We start from the raw sequence: 17,158 nt of genomic DNA, 5'->3' as shown, positions 1-17,158 counted from the left end.
GATAGGGTGAAGGAGGCCATTCACTCTTTTTTTGCACGGAATCGAATGGGATGTCATTGATAGACATTGGCACAATCTACTTCACAAGCCTATACATGCAACGGCCTACTTCCTTAATCCAACATACCAATTCAGCCCACATTTCAAGGCTGATGATGAGGTGTGGAGCAGCCTCTATAATGTTGTAGAGAGAATGTCACCCGATTCATCAATTGGAACAATTGTAGTTCGTGAGATTGAGTTGTTTAAGAAAGCTTAAGGGGACTTATTTGCACGGGAGTTGTACAAGAAAAATAGGACAGAATTGATGCCTGGTAAAAATCTTTGATTCTACATCCTAATTTCTAATTCTATTACTATTTTAATTTGATAAATTCAAAGTTATTGATATCATTCAAAATTTTCTTGTTTCAGATGCATGGTGGGAGATGTTTGGCACAAAGGTGCCAAATTTACAGAGGATTGCGATTCGCATCTTGAGCCATCCATCTAGTGCATCAGGATGTGAATGTAATTGTAGTCTATTTGAGCACATTCACTCGAAGAAGAACAATACGTTGGCAGTGAAAAAATTGAATGATCTTGTCTTTGTTCACTACAACCTTCGCCTTCGCCATAAATAAATCCTTGGCACCGATACATCACTAATTATATTAGAGAATGTTGATCCTCATGCAAAGTGGAACACAAAGATGGTTGATCCTGTCTTCAGTGATGAAGATGTGGAGTGGGTAGATCAGGTGTCAGGAGGCTGAGGCAGTAGCGATGGCAGTTGAGGAGGCTAGAGCACGAGGAGACAGAGTGCAGGACCCTGAGGCTAGGAGTGATGGGTCCCAGTCTGATGACGAGGATTATGTGGTTGAGGATGAGGATGAGGTTCAGGCTCAGCCTCAGACATAGGGAGAGGATGGCTCTACAGTCTTCCATGACTTATCTTAGGCGCACTCATAGGAGAACATAGACTACTATGAGCCTTAGTCTTCTAGTTGTTAATTTGATATATGTTTTGAACTTTTGATACCATGGATTTCATAATCCATGAATATCGTAGACATTTGAGTCTTTGACACTTGAGTGACACTATGTTTATTACTTTAAGTTTATACTTTATAACTTTATATTGTGTTATTCAATTTTTTTCCTTCAGAAATTCACTTTTATACTTATGTGATCTATGCAAAATTGTATGTGTATTAAGTAGCTTCAATTATTGTGTATTTGATGTTAATTGACTAAAAGATGCATAAAACAATCTCAAAATCCTTAAAAATCTTTGAATTTCATGGGTTTTTCAATTTTCCGAGTCCTTGCCGAGTTCGAGTCCGAGTCAGATTTTCACTTTCCGAGTCAAAGACGAGTCCGAGTCCCGTAACTATGCTTTCTACAATATTGTCTCTTGTATTTAATTTTGTTTCTTTATTTACTCATTGAAATTTTATTATTTAAAATATCATACTAAATATTATTTCATTGATAATATAGATTAAATAATTATTATTTCCCAATTTTATATGTTAGTATTAGTTTTAATATAACTTTATTATTATTATTTATTTAATAACATTGTATTATCTAATTATTATTAAAATTCTATCTTAAAAAGGGGATATGACAAATGACGAATCGTTGGTTTTATCATATTCTTCTTGAATCCACATTAGTTCTTGAAAGATATCATGTTTTCCAACAATTCAAATATTTCAACTTTCACCTTTCAAGAGATTTAGAATTGCCATTTGACATAGACCTTTTCCTATCTCCATTTCTACTAACCATTTTCTTAGAGAACCTAGTTTGTATTGCGGGCATGAGCTTAATTTCTCTGAGCAATAGGGTTACCACAAATTCTTCAATCTTTTGTTTTGCAATAGTACTTATGGCTAGAACCAAATTGTCCCATGAATTGGGCAAAAATACTAGTTGGTTCAGAATTTTATTTAAAGCATTCAAGTGTTTTGTCAAATAAGCTCCATCACTTAGTCTTAAGAAGTACAATTCAATTGATATTTCTTAAGAAAAGTGCATGTAGAATGCCCCAAATTTCTCCTACAATTGCTGAGCTTAATTTTCAACAAACATTTTTAATCACCCTGAATCAAAAGGCCCAAGCCTAATGGTCCTTGCCTTTCTATCAATTTTTTCCACCATCCTGGTCTGCACTTGAAAGAATATATCCTATCATGGCTAGCCATTTATCTTACTTAATTGAGGGGTCCTCCATTTTGAGCATCCATAGCTTGAAAATGTCACCATTAATTTAATGTTTTCAATTCTACAGGTGCTTGCCATTTTCTCAAAAAAAAATAGACCAAGTATACATGCAACTATGCTTCCCATTGTGGATAGGAAGAAGGAAAGGGAATCCAAATAAATTATGCAATCTCTAAAGTGTGCTCATGTGTTGCCATCCCCTTGGTGTTGAGAATTAGCTTCTAGAGACTTACATATTCAACTACAAATAATCTCTAAATTAATAAATAAATTATATACATAACATAATTGAATAACTAATTATATTAATTATTTAATTATTTATCTCATATATAAATCGCATTAACCATATAAATTAAGTGATATCAACTATATATTAATTAACATTAATTAATTAATTTTCTTACATCTTAGAAGTAAATCATTTAAGATAGTGTCAGCGGGACAAAATATAAGTTTTCAAGGACTCCTCCCTAGCTAAGAGGGAGTGTTGATATAATTATAGCTATGGTTAGATACCTTCAAACTGACAAATAGAGATTGTACTAATCTAAGTATTGTATTAACAATAATAAATCTGAAAGTGACTATAATTATTATTATATTATATCAATAAAATTTATCTAAGTTGTCAGTTTGGATTCGAGGACAGGTTCAGATTCAACTACAGGTTCATGGGTTCGGGCAAAAAATAAACTCCATTGGGCTCATGGGGAGTTCTTGAGTGTGTGTGTGTAAGTGAAACAATATTTAGGACTAGGCTTAACTGCCACTGTGGTTTCCAATTTTTCAATAAATATTTCATTTTGGTGTGATATTTTAAATCAGCTTTGTGTTGGATTTGGATTAATTCAATTGCTATTGATATTTTGTCACATATTTTATTTTAATGGTGTGCTTCAATATATATATATAAGTGAATGAGCTGTACCACTTAATTTTAAATTATAGCAAATTGCAGTTTAGTAATGGTACTATTACACCATTTTGGCCAATTGCATCTTATTTTATTTTCAAGTAGAATTGTTGTTGTTATCTTATTCTTGCCTATACAGACTCATTAGCTTGCCATACCAAGTGTCTAGGTTGCAAGTTTTCTCAAAGGGGCCAATATATACTACAAATACAACAACAATTCTACTTAAAAATAATACAAGATGCAATCAGCCAAAATCGTATAACAATACCATTAGTAAACCGCAATTTTATATAATTTAAAATTAAATGATACAACTCATACAAATATGTAGTGTGAGTTGTACCATTATAAAATAATAATAAACATATTTTTGTATTTTTAATATAAGTTTTCGCTTCAAAGATCGTGGGTCCACGTGGGGTCCTTAATGGTCCTCCCAAGTCCCTTTGGGTCCGTGTAGGTCCAGCCACAGTCCACGTCAATAACTATGGGTCCACCCACAATCCATGGCACGGACATTGACTAGACCCAACACGATCCGGACCCGAACTTGCTTAGCAAGGTCTAAGCCCGGCAACCTAGATATTTATATTATATAATTATATAATAATTATAATTATAATTACACCATGATGAAAAGTGGTGTCCAATGGCTATGGAGCACCACCAACATATATGTATGAAGATTGAATCTTCCTCTAATGTGAATCAAAATATACATACAATGAGATCTTAACATGGAATCAAAGAGGGAATGGGCTTGGGCAAATCCAACATGATACGAGAAGCCATGATTTCTAAGAATTACAAATGATGGATTTTTTATAATAGCTTGAGAATTTTTTAAATAATTTTCAATCAGCTAATAGAAAATCGATTTTTGCGGCCTTTGTCAGCATCTGCCTTGCCTATATCCAAGTAGATAGAGTGTGAATTCTTTAAAAAGGAATGCCACTATCTATGACAAATGTAGTGACGTTCGAGGCATATAGATATATATCCAACAAAAGTATCGTAAGTTGTTTTCATGCCGTAGTTAGCATGTATGTGAAACACAGAAACAAAGCAATGCACAACGTGGGGGATTGTTCATGAATAACATGGATACATATGCCCTAATGAAGAGGACAACGAGATATGGAGGCATACATAATGTATGCAAACTATTTGACAAAATACCTTGGTGAGGTGTGCTTTCATGGGCTGAAGTTCTTGCTGGATATAAATAGATTTGATCAAATCTTTGGAAAATTTTATGGATATTCATAAGGGACTCATGGGTAAATATCAAATGGCACAAGTGTCAAGTATTTGATAGAATGTATAATATATTTGACTCCACACTTGCTTGAATTACATGATTTGCAAAAAATATATAAAATTTTCATTGAATGTATGCAACAGTGTAAAATTATATTCTACATTCGTTGCCACTATGCTCTCTACCTGCATGATATAGAAACGTATACAATATATGCAAATTATTTTATAAAAGACTCATATAGAGGGTGGTTTGATAGATGTAATAAACAATATAAGTGACAACAAGGTTAGAAGTGAGATGAGATGCTTTAAATGTCTTGATCGAAATGCATTGAAATTGTTTGACAAATACGTACACAAAATGCAAGTACAACAAATGTTTAATAAAATGCCCAAAATAAATGACATTGTAGATTTATTTGATGCATTGAGATTGTTGTCAAAGTGATTGTAACATGAATGTTGTATCGACGAAGATCACGGAAGATGTGGTGATACAATATGAAGTCATCGCTAGAAGAGATGAAGCTCGATGGAATATTCATTTTGCACTAGATATCTCATTGAGATGGTATTGATGATGCCTACTTTTAATATAGATATGCAATCACCACCTTTTCACAAATATGTATCTGACGTGTATGCATAGTTGAATTCACAAGATAACAGAGTACCATCATGACAGGACAATGATGATAGCATTTAACATTGCCGAGTATATGCGATTAGCTATATTTGAGAGTTGCCAATGACGAGGATAGATATCATTGTGCATGCCAAGCTAGAAATAACAATATTGTCAAAGATATTTAAGTCGTGAATCTGTGTCAAAATCCACAATAATGATATCTCTGTAATGTGTAAAGTTTCTGCAAATTGTATGTGATCAGCCTTTCATAATAACTTCTAATCTGTTTGCTGAAGATGATCTTCCTTCTAACTCAACTTGGAGAAGAGATGTCAATATCAATTGTTATTCTGAAATGTTTTGTTTCAGCAAGTATTCGAGTGTAGGTAGAATTGCTTAAAGGAGCAGATTTTATCTATTTGTTTGTCCTTTAACTACATTTCCATCCTATATAAATATGCAACCAAAGGGCATGTCTCTAGGTCGGCCATGATTAGTTTTTCGAGATTCGGCGCTCAAGGGAAAAAGACATTAGTTAGTGTTTATCCTAACTAATTAAAGACAAGTTAGACTTATCTAAATAACCCAAGGGAGACATCGGTACCTTACTAAGACAAGGCAATTATATACTTAGCCTATCACAAGAAAGGCATAGATTTCTTACTCTGATCCGTACAATCTATACTGTCAGATCGGCATGATTAATAAGTTACAGAATTAACACTCCCTCTTAACTTAATAATCACACTGAGAGACAACATATCTAGCATCATCAATTAAGATGAATAAGCATAGATTGATACTCTATATCTATCTGAATCTTCAAAGTATGTGGTGTCATGAACACATGATACTATGTCATATTACTACACTTGTGATATGACATATCACTGATACTAGTGATAACAGTATTGCAAAGAATACAATATACAGGATAAAATCCGGAGAATAATTAAATTCTTCATTTATCCAAATTGTGACTCATAGGTACTGGCATTCCTATATCACAACATGATCCTGAGTTACGATCTCCCAGAACACAAGATAAACTTCAAAGAATAATAAAATTCTTTCTTTATCCAAATTGTGACTTACAGGCATAACAATGTCTACATCACCATGTAATCTTGAACTCATCTAGATCTGACAGTAGATATCTATTGTTTAGCACATTATCTAAGAAATTGTCATTTCTCATAATGTCTTTTATAACAATGTTCATTATCTCAGAGATCATCACCTCCTAAATAATGAATACAGATGGTGGAGCCCATAACAGTCAATAGCCTAACAATAAAATTATTTTATTCATAATTGAAAGAATACAAAATTTTATAATTCAACCATACCAAGTCTTTTCCTAAAGTGATCTATCTTCACTCGAGAGAGAGGTTTGGTAAGAATATCTGTTGTCTAATCCATAGTACAAATGTATTATAATTTTACAGGATTCCTGTCTACTATATCTCTTACATAATGGTAAGGAATTTCGATATGCTTGGACCTGTCATGGAAAACTGAATTCACAGAAAGCTTGATGGAACTCTGATTATCACAATGAATAATCGTAGGATTCATGGCTTGACCAAATAATCCCACAAGAACTTTCTAAGCCAAACTGCTTCCCGAGAGGCCATCGCTACTGCAATGTATTCCGCTTTTGTGGAACTCTGTGCTGCTGAAGACTGCTTTCTGCATATCCATGATATCATTGTTGATCCTAAACTGAAACAACATCCTGAAGTACTTTTTCTATCCTTAACACTTCCACCCCAATCTGAGTTTGTGAATCCATGTAAATTTAAGTCAACTCTCTCATATTTGAGCCCAAGCTTAAGTGTGCCTTGTAAGTATCTCATAACGTGTTTGACTGCAACTAGGTGAATCTCCTTTGGCTCACAGATAAACTAACTTAAGGCATTAACAGCATAGCAAATATCAAGTCTTGTATTTACAAAGTACATAAAGGACCCAATCATCTATCTATAGAGAGTAGAATCTACGAAAGGTGACTCTGTTGTTGCTTCTTTAAGTTTATGTAGATTAGTCCCCATTGGAGAAGACATAGACTTGCAATTCCACATTCCAAATCTCTTCAAGATATCTAATGTATACTTCCCTTGATTAAGTATAATGCTGTCAGAACTCTACCGTACTTCCAATCCTAGGAAGTAATGAAGAAGTCCCAAATCTTTAATCTCGAATTCTCTGATTAAATCTTTCTTGCATTGCTCTATGAGATGATCATCACTTGTTATTAGTAAATCATCAACATACAATATCCAAATTCTCATATCATCGTTATCCCTTTTATAATATAGATTTGGAACAGCTTCATTTTTGGAGAATCTTAAGCCGGTGAGATACTTATCAATTCTTTCATACCAAGCCCTTGTAGCCTCTTTAAACCCATAGAGAGCTTTCTCAAGCCTACAAACAAAAACTTTAGGATCATGAGTTTCAAATCCTTCAAGTTGCTCCAAATATACCTCTTTTGTAATATTTCCGTTCATAAATGTTGTTTTTACATCCATCTAATGTACTTTTCATCCATTTGATGCTGCAATAGCTAGGACTGCTCTTACAGAGGTAAATCTAACAACAGGAGCAAAGGTTTCTTCATAATCAATCCCTTCTTTCTGAGAGAACCCCTTGGCTACAAATCTGGCTTTATATTTTTCAATGCTACCATCAGCAGCATGCTTTATTTTAAATATCCACTTGGAAGAAACAACAAATTTTCCTTCAAGTCTTGAAACAATTTCCCAAACATCATTCTTCATAATGGATTGGTATTCTTCTGTCATAGCACCCTTCCAAGCTCTATGTTTAATAGCATTTGAAACATTGGTTGGTTTTGATTTAGACAAATCATTCATGTTTGCTACATAACTAGAATATCTTTTGAATCTTTTGCTTTCTCTAACTGTTCTGGATGTCCAGCGAAGTCTTATGCTTCCTCTACTGTCTTAATGGCCCAAAGTGGTCTTTTCTTAAAATTTTGAGTTTCTTCAAGATTGAGATTTTGAATTTCATCTTCAATTTCTTCAATGTTCTCCCTCTGAGACTCAGATTCGGTATTTTTTTTCAGAACTAGGCAAGGGAGAGGGATCTCTAGAACTTAGGGCTCTTTTGAATGCTAAATCTTCTTCAAAAATTACATCCCTACTAAGTTCAATATTTTTCTGACCAGGTATGAAAATCTTATGTGCTTTAGATGTTTCACTATACCCTACAAAAATACCTTTCCTCCTGGAGGGTTCTAACTTAGTTCTTTTTTCTTTTGGAACATGTATATATATTGGGCACCCAAAAATCCTAAGGTGACTTATATTAGGTTTAATTTTAGTAAAGACTTCTTCAGGAGTTTTATCTCTAAGGTAGGAGTGAGGACTTCTCTTTTGAATATAGAGAGCAGTACAAGAGGCATCTGCCCAAAGATAATATTCTAGATTTTGATCAAATATCATAGCTCTTGCAACTTTTATAATTGTCCTATTCTTCCTTTCTGCTACCCCATTTTGTTGTGGGTTATAAGAAACACTATACTCCCTCTTAATTCCTGTTTCTTTACAAAACTCTTTAAACAAATCTGAGGTATATTCCCCTCCATTATCTATCAGTCCTAAGAGTTTTAATTTTCTGTCCTGATAAGTTTTCAGTTAAGTTTCTAATTTTTTTAAATCTCTTCAAGATTTCTTCTGATTCTTTGCATTTTAAGAAGTAAAACCAAGTTTTTCTAGAGAAGTCATCTATAAAAACTATATGGTACCAGAATCCTCCAAGAGAAAGAACAGACATAGGTCCACATAAATTTGAGTGGATTAATTCCAAAACATTGTTAGTTTTTCTAGTGCTATCATGAAATGGACTTTTGGTGTTTTTACCTAGATCGCATCCTTTGCATATGCTTGAGTGATCCTTACTCAGTTTAGGTAAACCAGTAACCATCTTCTCCATAGTTGATAAAGTTCTGAGATTTAGATGTCCTAACCTTCTGTGTCATATTTCGTTTATGTCAGCAACTTCCTTAATTAAAACTTGAATAGGTCGACTAGGTTCTGAATTTAATTCATATAAGTACCCTTTTCTTTGACCAATCAATTTTGCTTTCTTAAATGAAATGTTCTTGACCCAGAATATTACTTTACCATCCATGAATGCAACATTATGTCCATCATCTTCAAGTCTTGTAACCGAGATTAGATTCTTTTTTATCCTTGGTACATAGAGTACTCCTTTGAGAAGAGAAAAACCCAACATTAGTTTCAAGGTGCAATTTCCAATTCCTTTGACAGAATGTTTTGGTGACTTTGCCATTGACCTTTATCTGATATAGACTCTAGTGCTTCTTTGTATCCTGTAATATGTCGAGATGATCCACTATCAATCACCCATGCCTTACTTGAGACTTCATTTCATAGTGTCAAATACAATACACAATTCTCAAGATCATAGTTATCTTCTTCCTTAGTAATGTTTGTACAGTGCACTTGTTGTTTAGAATTCTCAAGGCAATTAGATTTGTAGTGTCCAAGCTTTTCACATCTGAAACATTTTATTTTGGAGAGAACTTTCTTAGGTTTGTCATTCTTTTGATTACCCTTTTTCTTCTTTAAGTGCTTCTTCTTGCCTTTATAGGAATTTATATTAAGAACATGAAGTTCTTCATCTTCAGTTTGCAATTTTCTCCCTTAAGTTTTTTGGATTCTTCCTGAAGACAATCTCCTTTTAGTTTATTTAAGTCAGGAAGATTATCTCTAGCACTTACTTCTTGTGCGAATGTTTCCCATGAATCTGGTAAGCCATCTGTAGGCATCAATGTTAGTTCTGTGTCATTAATGATGGTTCCTATACTAGCACGTCCATCACTTAGACTGGCAACCTTTAGGAAGTAAGAATTCATTGATTCTCCCTTCTTTATTTGTATATGATTTAGTTGTCTTTTTACTGCGAGAACTCTAATTGCATTGTTCACCTCATATGCATTTAGTAATGCATTCATCATATCAAATGTTGTTTGATGTTTCGTTAGCATGGGTACAATATCATTTTTCACTCCATCTAATATGATATGAATGGCTTTCATGTTTCCTTCACTCTAGATAGTTTTATGAGGTTCAACAGTAGGTTGTCTGGAGGCTGAATCAACAAATTGTTTTACATCATTTTCTTCAAGAATCATCATGATTCTGAATTTCCAAGCATCAAAGTGTTCTTTCCCATCAAACCTGTCCTCGGGTCTAATTGTGTATCCCATTGAAGATAGAATAATGATGCTAAATATATATCAAGTCTGATTTTAATTTGCAGCACCTAAGTTCAACTTCTAGAGCTCTGATACCATGTAAAGTTTATGCAAATTGCATGTGATCAGACTTTACTAATAACTCCTAATCTGTTTGTTGAAGATGATCTTCCTTCTTACTGAACTTGGAGAAGAGATGTCAATATCAATTGTTATTCTGAAATGTTTTGTTTCAGCAAGCATTCGAGTGTAGGCAGAATTGCTTAAAGGAGCAGACTTTATCTATTTGTGTGTACTTTAACTACATTTCCACCCTATATAAATATGCAACCAAATGGCATGTCTCTCTAAGAGACATGTCCCTATCTAGGTCGGCCATGATTAGTTTTTCCAGAATCAGCACTCAAGGGAAAAGACATGAGTTAGTGTTTATCCTAACTAATTAAAGATAAGTTAGACTTATCTAAATAACCCAAGGGAGACGCCGATACCTTACTAAGACGAGGCAATTATATACTTAGCCTATCACAAGAAAGGCATAGATTTCTTACTCTGATCCGTACGATCTGTACTGTCAGATCAGCATGATTAATAAGTTACAGAATTAACATAATGTACACCACTGTACATATAATCAGATACAGAAGTCCTGAGTTGGATATTGAATCATTAGTATTTGATGCTTTGATTCACCAGTGATCATGACCTCTGATATTTATCTACAAAAGATGATAATTCTAATTAGTCCAATATTGTCCTATTAGATGCATGTGCTGATAGCATAAGATGCCAAATAACATATTTATGTTATCATTCAAACCTGTTGTAGTGGGGTTGATATCCCATGGAGATGAACCAATCAGGGAAACTGAAACCTCAGGTATTGGTGCCATTGATGCACAATATACAGTGAAAAAATATCGAATTAGTGTCTGGAGGGCAAGGATATGTCTATTTCCTAAGTGAACAAGGACTCTCAAGAAGGAGGATTGTATAACCTCAACAAACAGAGCTCACATCTACTACTTATATTTGAAGGTCCATGTATTCTGTTAGAGATAGTCTTGCAGAATATTCAGAGATACAAATTTCTGCAGTCTGGAGGGTGAGGATATGTCTATTTCCTAAGTGAACAAGCACTCTGAAGGAGGAGGATTGTATAACCTCAGCAAACAGAGATCACATAGATCACATCACATCTACTCCTTATATTTGAAGGTCCATGTATTCTGTTAGAGATAGTCTTGCAAATTATTCAGATAGACAAATTTCATCATGCAGAGTAGGTCAATCAAGAGTTGATCCAAGTTATTCTTGTAGCCCATCATGGAAAACTAGGTCGTCTTGGTGACTAATTTTTGTGTGCATAAATATCCACATTTGAAGTAATCTCTGATGATAATGAATAGATGTGTCATAATTCATCATTGAAGACAAAAGTGACTACTATTGCAAAGAGCAATCGTATTCTATTAGTAGTAAATTATGGGCAGAGTTTGGAGTGAGTTACTGACATTGACAAAATAACAAAGAATTGGTATCAATGATACTGAAGTGATTCCTAATGGTATTCCTGTGAGATAACATCAGCTCTTGTGGGTGTCTTTGCTGGGAAACGAGTGCTCTCTTTCCAGCTGCTAAAGGACTAAGGAAATCTTTATGAGTATGTTGCAAACGGAAAGGACGAAAGAAGCATATTGCATCAAGAAGGATGTTAATGAGCATCTTGAGATAAGTATTTTTGGTTATTATCTCTTGAATACTACTTTTATTTGCTTATTGTAGTCAGTCTCTTAAGTCTTTAAGTATATCCCTGCATGTACTTTAAGTCATTTGATTCATTATGCTCTTGTTCTTTTCTTTGATCCCCAAATATAGTTTTTGCAAAGAAAAGAAAAACAGTGCTTTAAGAATGTACTTCAATTGACATCCGAGGATCTTGTTCATACTGATTCAGAGGGAGTAAAGCATGTCAAGATGGCTGCTTCAATGATTAGTCAGTGGACTATAGTTTATGGGATGGAGTCCCATGGCTAGAAGACCTTTTTGCAGACACCTATGCTCATGAAAAAACAAAGCATGTATCACTATAATAGAGATATGGTGCAAGGAATGTTATCCATTTGAAGTATATAAGCACTGAGAAGCAAACAACTGATATTCTCACCAAGCTACTTGCCAAAGTGAAGCTTGTACATTTTCAAGACAAGCTTGATATTATGGAGAACGAAGCCCTCACTGAGAGGGAGTCTAAGCATCCATGATTCCTTCAAATGTACTATAATAAGTTCTTCTCTGGAGGGAGAAGTCTGGGGTGCAATTCTTTGTCAATGCATTTCTCTTTGAGAGACTTAAGGTATACGCTCTTATTACCACCCTCTAATATGGCTCATGGTGGATGTCATGTGTATGATGCCATGACAACACCACATGAGAGAATTTGTGATGATTTCCTTGTCCCTGTGAAATGAATAACATTGTGAGGTGACGATTTCTCAACAATCAAACACTAGTACATTGTTACCTTCATTGTGAGGTGACGATCTCATAATATTGGTTAATTCTCTAAATCTATTATGGTAGGTAACACGTGGTGATACCCGATGACATGCCATAATGGTAGATATCCTAGATTCATTATGGTTGGTAACGCATGTGATGGTACTCGACAACATGCCATAATCGTAGGCATCTATCTGACGACATGCCATAAAGGTAATTCTCTAAACCCATTATGGTGGGTAACACTTGTGGTAGTACCCGATGAGATGCCATAATGGCAGAAATCTTAAATCCATTATGTTGGGTAATGCAAGTGGTGGTACCCAACGACATGCCATTATGGTAGATATTCTAAATCCATTATGGAGAATAGTACATACAGTGGTATTCAAGAACATTATGGTAGATATCTTAAATTCCTTTATGGTGGATAACACATGGGGTGCTATCCAACAACATGTCATAAAAGTAGTTCTCTAAAATCCAATATGGTGGGTAGTGCACGTGATGATACCCGATGACATGCCATAATGGTAGATATCTTAAAGTCCTTTATGGTGGATAACGTATGTGATGTTATCTGACGACATACCATAAAGATTAAAATAGTAATAACAATTAATAAATAACTAAATAAAATCCACTATGGTAAATATAACATAAAGGTGATAGCAAATAACATTCCATGTGATAGATACATACTCAATATCACATAAGGTGATATCCAAGATTATAATATTCGTTGTGATGGTAAATCGTAATGATACATTCACTATGAATCTACCTAATATGAAAGGCTCCTACCTAAAGAGGGAGTGTTGAAAATTAGCTTTTAAAGACTTACATATTCAACTCCAAATAATATCTAAAATAGTAAATAAATTATATTCATCACATAATTGAATTATTGATTATATTAATTATTTAATCATTTAACTCATATATAAATCACATTAATTATATAGATTAAGTGATGTCAACTATACCAATTAACATTTATTTATAATTTTTATTATGACTTACGATTAAATCATTTAAAATAGCGTAAGTAGGACAAACTATAAGTTATCAAGGACTCCTCCCTAGCTAAGAGAGAGTTGATATTATTGTAGCTATGGTCAAAATCCTTCTGACCAACAAATAGAGGTCATACTAATATAATTATTGTATTGATTATAATTGACAATAATTATATATGAAAGTGAAATTATATTATTATATTAACAAAATTTATATTATATAATTATATAATAATTATAATTATAATTACACCATAATGAAAAGTGGTGTCCCATGGCTATGAGCACCACCAACATATATGTAGGAAGATTGAACCTTCCTCTAATGTAAATAGAAATATACATACAATGAGATCTTTAAAACTTGGCTGATGATGCCACAAACCAATCAAGACCAAGCCTACTAGAAGGTAGCAAACAAGGAACCAATGGAAACTACTTGTGAACAAACTCCATTGACAAAGATGTCTTCCTAATATGGGAAGTAGGAAATGAAGCAAAGTAGATCTCCATACATCTCCCAAATAATAGTCCAAATTGTCGTTGGCACCTAATATCGTTGATCTTGGGGAAGATTGCACAAAAGAAAAATGAATTGAAGCTCTCACATATCAAAAATCTGATATGATTGTTCCTTTTTCCCAAATGGCATGATTCCACTACCGTTGGGCTCAAGGACAAGTCCATATAGATAACGCCAAAGATTGAACCTTCTACAATGTGTGAGATGATTCCTTTCAGTCCTGATGCATTATTACCCCATGCAAAGCTATGAGAGCAAGATGTGGTGTTATCCCCATGATTTTAGGTGCAATGAACTTTTCACATGAAACAATGAGATCAAAAAATCATTGCAGCCATCAAATGAATGATTTAATATTTGATCAAGTGATAATGGATGCCAAATCAATGAATACAAATTAGATGTACCTAAATATATATGGGCAATGCATGATAACTAGGAGATATGCAAGTGATAATCTATCAATCATACTACATGTAATCACTTGTCTACAACTGGTGGATTGTCCTTCACTGTACAACAACATATGTGCAACAATGAGAGGATGATAATGTGTTAGGGGATCTAAAGGTGGATCTCACACATAAAAGGTATGAGATAACAACTGACTCCACCTCAAGCAGATTTCTCCATCATTACGTGCTAAAATGGAATGCAAACTTCTATGTGTCTATGTGACAACTAATATGCAAATTCATTATCCTAAGTAAACTTAAGTAAAGTATAATTAGTGAATATTTAACTACACCAACAATCGCAATGTCATTATAGAAGGTGTGCAACATAACCTTTCAACACACACAAAAGTCTTAGCAGATCAGTATCAAGGACGAGACATGAGGCGAGCAAGATGATACCTCACAAAGAAAACGGGAGAGATTTTTACGTTTCCCAAAAAACTAATATATTTCTGGGACTAGAGCCTCCAGGAGAGAGGAGGTATGATGCGCAGAGATCATAAATAGCTTACAACATTATTCCAACCAAGATTTGATCAATATTGACATGTAGACAGAGTGGTCATGGTGGCAAAACCACTACAAACAAAAGGCAGCAGTTGCAGCATCATTTGTAGGCACTGTGCTTGTGTCCTTGGGATGAGCAATAAAAACCTCTTCAAATGCTGTGGTTCATAATGCTTGAGTAGCTTGTGCAGTTTATGCAACTACACCTTTCTGAATAACATCTTACAAATAGCTTCTGGTGTCATAATGAATCATTGGGCTTCAATCAAAAAGCTATGAATATTGTAATTTAAGGGTGAATAAAAGTTCAATATTTTTCTCAGCTTCAACAGGAGATAAATTTCACTCTTTGGATTTTTAGAAGTTCGTTACTGCAGGTTTGTGTTATCAGAATATCAACCATATCTGGTTATTCTAATAGCTTCTAAAATACATGTTAAGAAGAATACTCAAGCATAGAATTTTTAACAGAAAAATTCAGACCTTTCTGTTTCTATCATCCATTGGGACACATTCAATTGCAATGAGTGCATCAACATCATCGGCAGTGACAGTATAGTCAGGTTGAGCTGCCCCTGTTCTAACAAGAGACATGAAACATACTAGTTAATAGACTTCAAGCAATACTAAATTTTTTCTTTGAATAGAAAATTTGTACAGCAATCCTGCAGTCAAGTTATCCTCACATACTAACGAAAAGGTGGAAAAGGAAGAAATTACCCTCAATGTAAACCATAGTTCCATCTTGCCGATGACGCACCCACTGAGAATCAAAATGACCAGGTTAGCAAGTGCAGACAATGTTTGGAAGCAAGCACATGAATGAAAACATTATAAACAGCTACCAATGAGCACACAGCATAAGAAAGAAAAAAATTATCATCACATTGATTAAACCTGAAAAACACAAAGTGTTGTCCCATTGATGGAAAATCCACATGCTTGCAACATACTCCCAGGTACAGCTTCACCTACGATTTGAAGGTTTTCTATTGCAGGTAGAGGGTCGTCTTCTGCAAATAGATCAAAACTTGGAGAATTAGAAACTTAACATAATTTTGTTCCCAATACAAAACACTCCACGTAGAGGCCTCATACAAGTAAGCAGTTTGAAAATGCAGAAAGTTATTGTACCACCTTCTGAGTTAGAAGAATTGGGTTCTTCTTGCAGGGTTGGCAAATGCGGAGAACGTCCTTCCCTTTGTGCATGGTCTTTTTCCTTCATGGCTCCGCTCCCAGGAGTATCTTCAAACTCACTGTCACTGAAAGGATCATTCATTGGTCCATGCATAGAAGGCTCTTCATCACTAGGTAACACTAAGCGCGAATCATTTGGCACTGGTGCAGGGCTAGCAGCATGTGATTGGTGCTCATAGGTCCTGTCAATATGAGTAATTGCACTTCGCACATCAGTAGAAACAATGTTAGTTCCTTATCACAAAACAAATATATTAAAGTGTTCTTGTAAGCTTTTACTTTACCCCTATGTACTATATCTCAAAGAATTAAATACATTAAACAGTAAATACATCTGTGCATAATAGGAAGTATATTACACCAAGGACTGTTACTGAACACTACAGTAAATCCAAATCATTCATTTTGCAAAGAGCAACCAGTGACATTTCTTTGGATGCCATTATAAAGATTATAGTCCATTGTTTTTTCTACTAGTTCTAGTAGCTTTGATTCCAGATTCTGTTAGACAACGCACTAATTCCTAAAAATCCCAATGCTCATATTGCCGAGATTTAGTAGAAGGCCTAACTTGATGTCTTCATTCAATTGTTTGTGGTATTCAGCAATTCAAGAACATTGCTTGAAAGAAATTATTTGTCTTCTACATGTCTTTCCCATTCTGCCACACACTGAACAATATA

The 17,158-nt window shown here is 34.3% G+C and overlaps 1 protein-coding gene across 6 annotated transcripts in view; it reads right to left on the bottom strand.

Moving 5' to 3' along the window:
- The window catches only part of LOC149569359 (uncharacterized), a 141,914-nt gene that overhangs the window by 48,266 nt on the left and 76,490 nt on the right, over nt 1–17,158 (bottom strand). For 2 of the 6 annotated variants that reach the window (XM_089822066.1, XM_089822068.1), the window contains exons 12-15: nt 16,416–16,657; nt 16,176–16,291; nt 15,999–16,041; nt 15,762–15,853 (exon numbers count right to left, since the gene is read on the bottom strand). In XM_089822066.1, the coding sequence (XP_089678192.1) occupies nt 15,762–15,853; nt 15,999–16,041; nt 16,176–16,291; nt 16,416–16,657 (493 nt within the window). Of the gene's footprint in view, nt 1–15,761; nt 15,859–15,998; nt 16,042–16,175; nt 16,292–16,415; nt 16,679–17,158 lie in introns of all 6 variants that reach the window. The other 4 variants (XM_089822065.1, XM_089822067.1, XR_016362738.1 and 1 more) reach the window with 3 other exon arrangements.

This window comes from Cupressus sempervirens, chromosome 3 (assembly GCF_028749045.1).
Source record: "Cupressus sempervirens isolate cs-2001-9-10 chromosome 3, ASM2874904v1, whole genome shotgun sequence".
Lineage (NCBI taxonomy): Eukaryota > Viridiplantae > Streptophyta > Pinopsida > Cupressales > Cupressaceae > Cupressus > Cupressus sempervirens.
The sequence above is the reverse complement of the archived record's forward strand: the minus strand, read 5'-3'. Positions and strand labels throughout refer to the sequence as shown.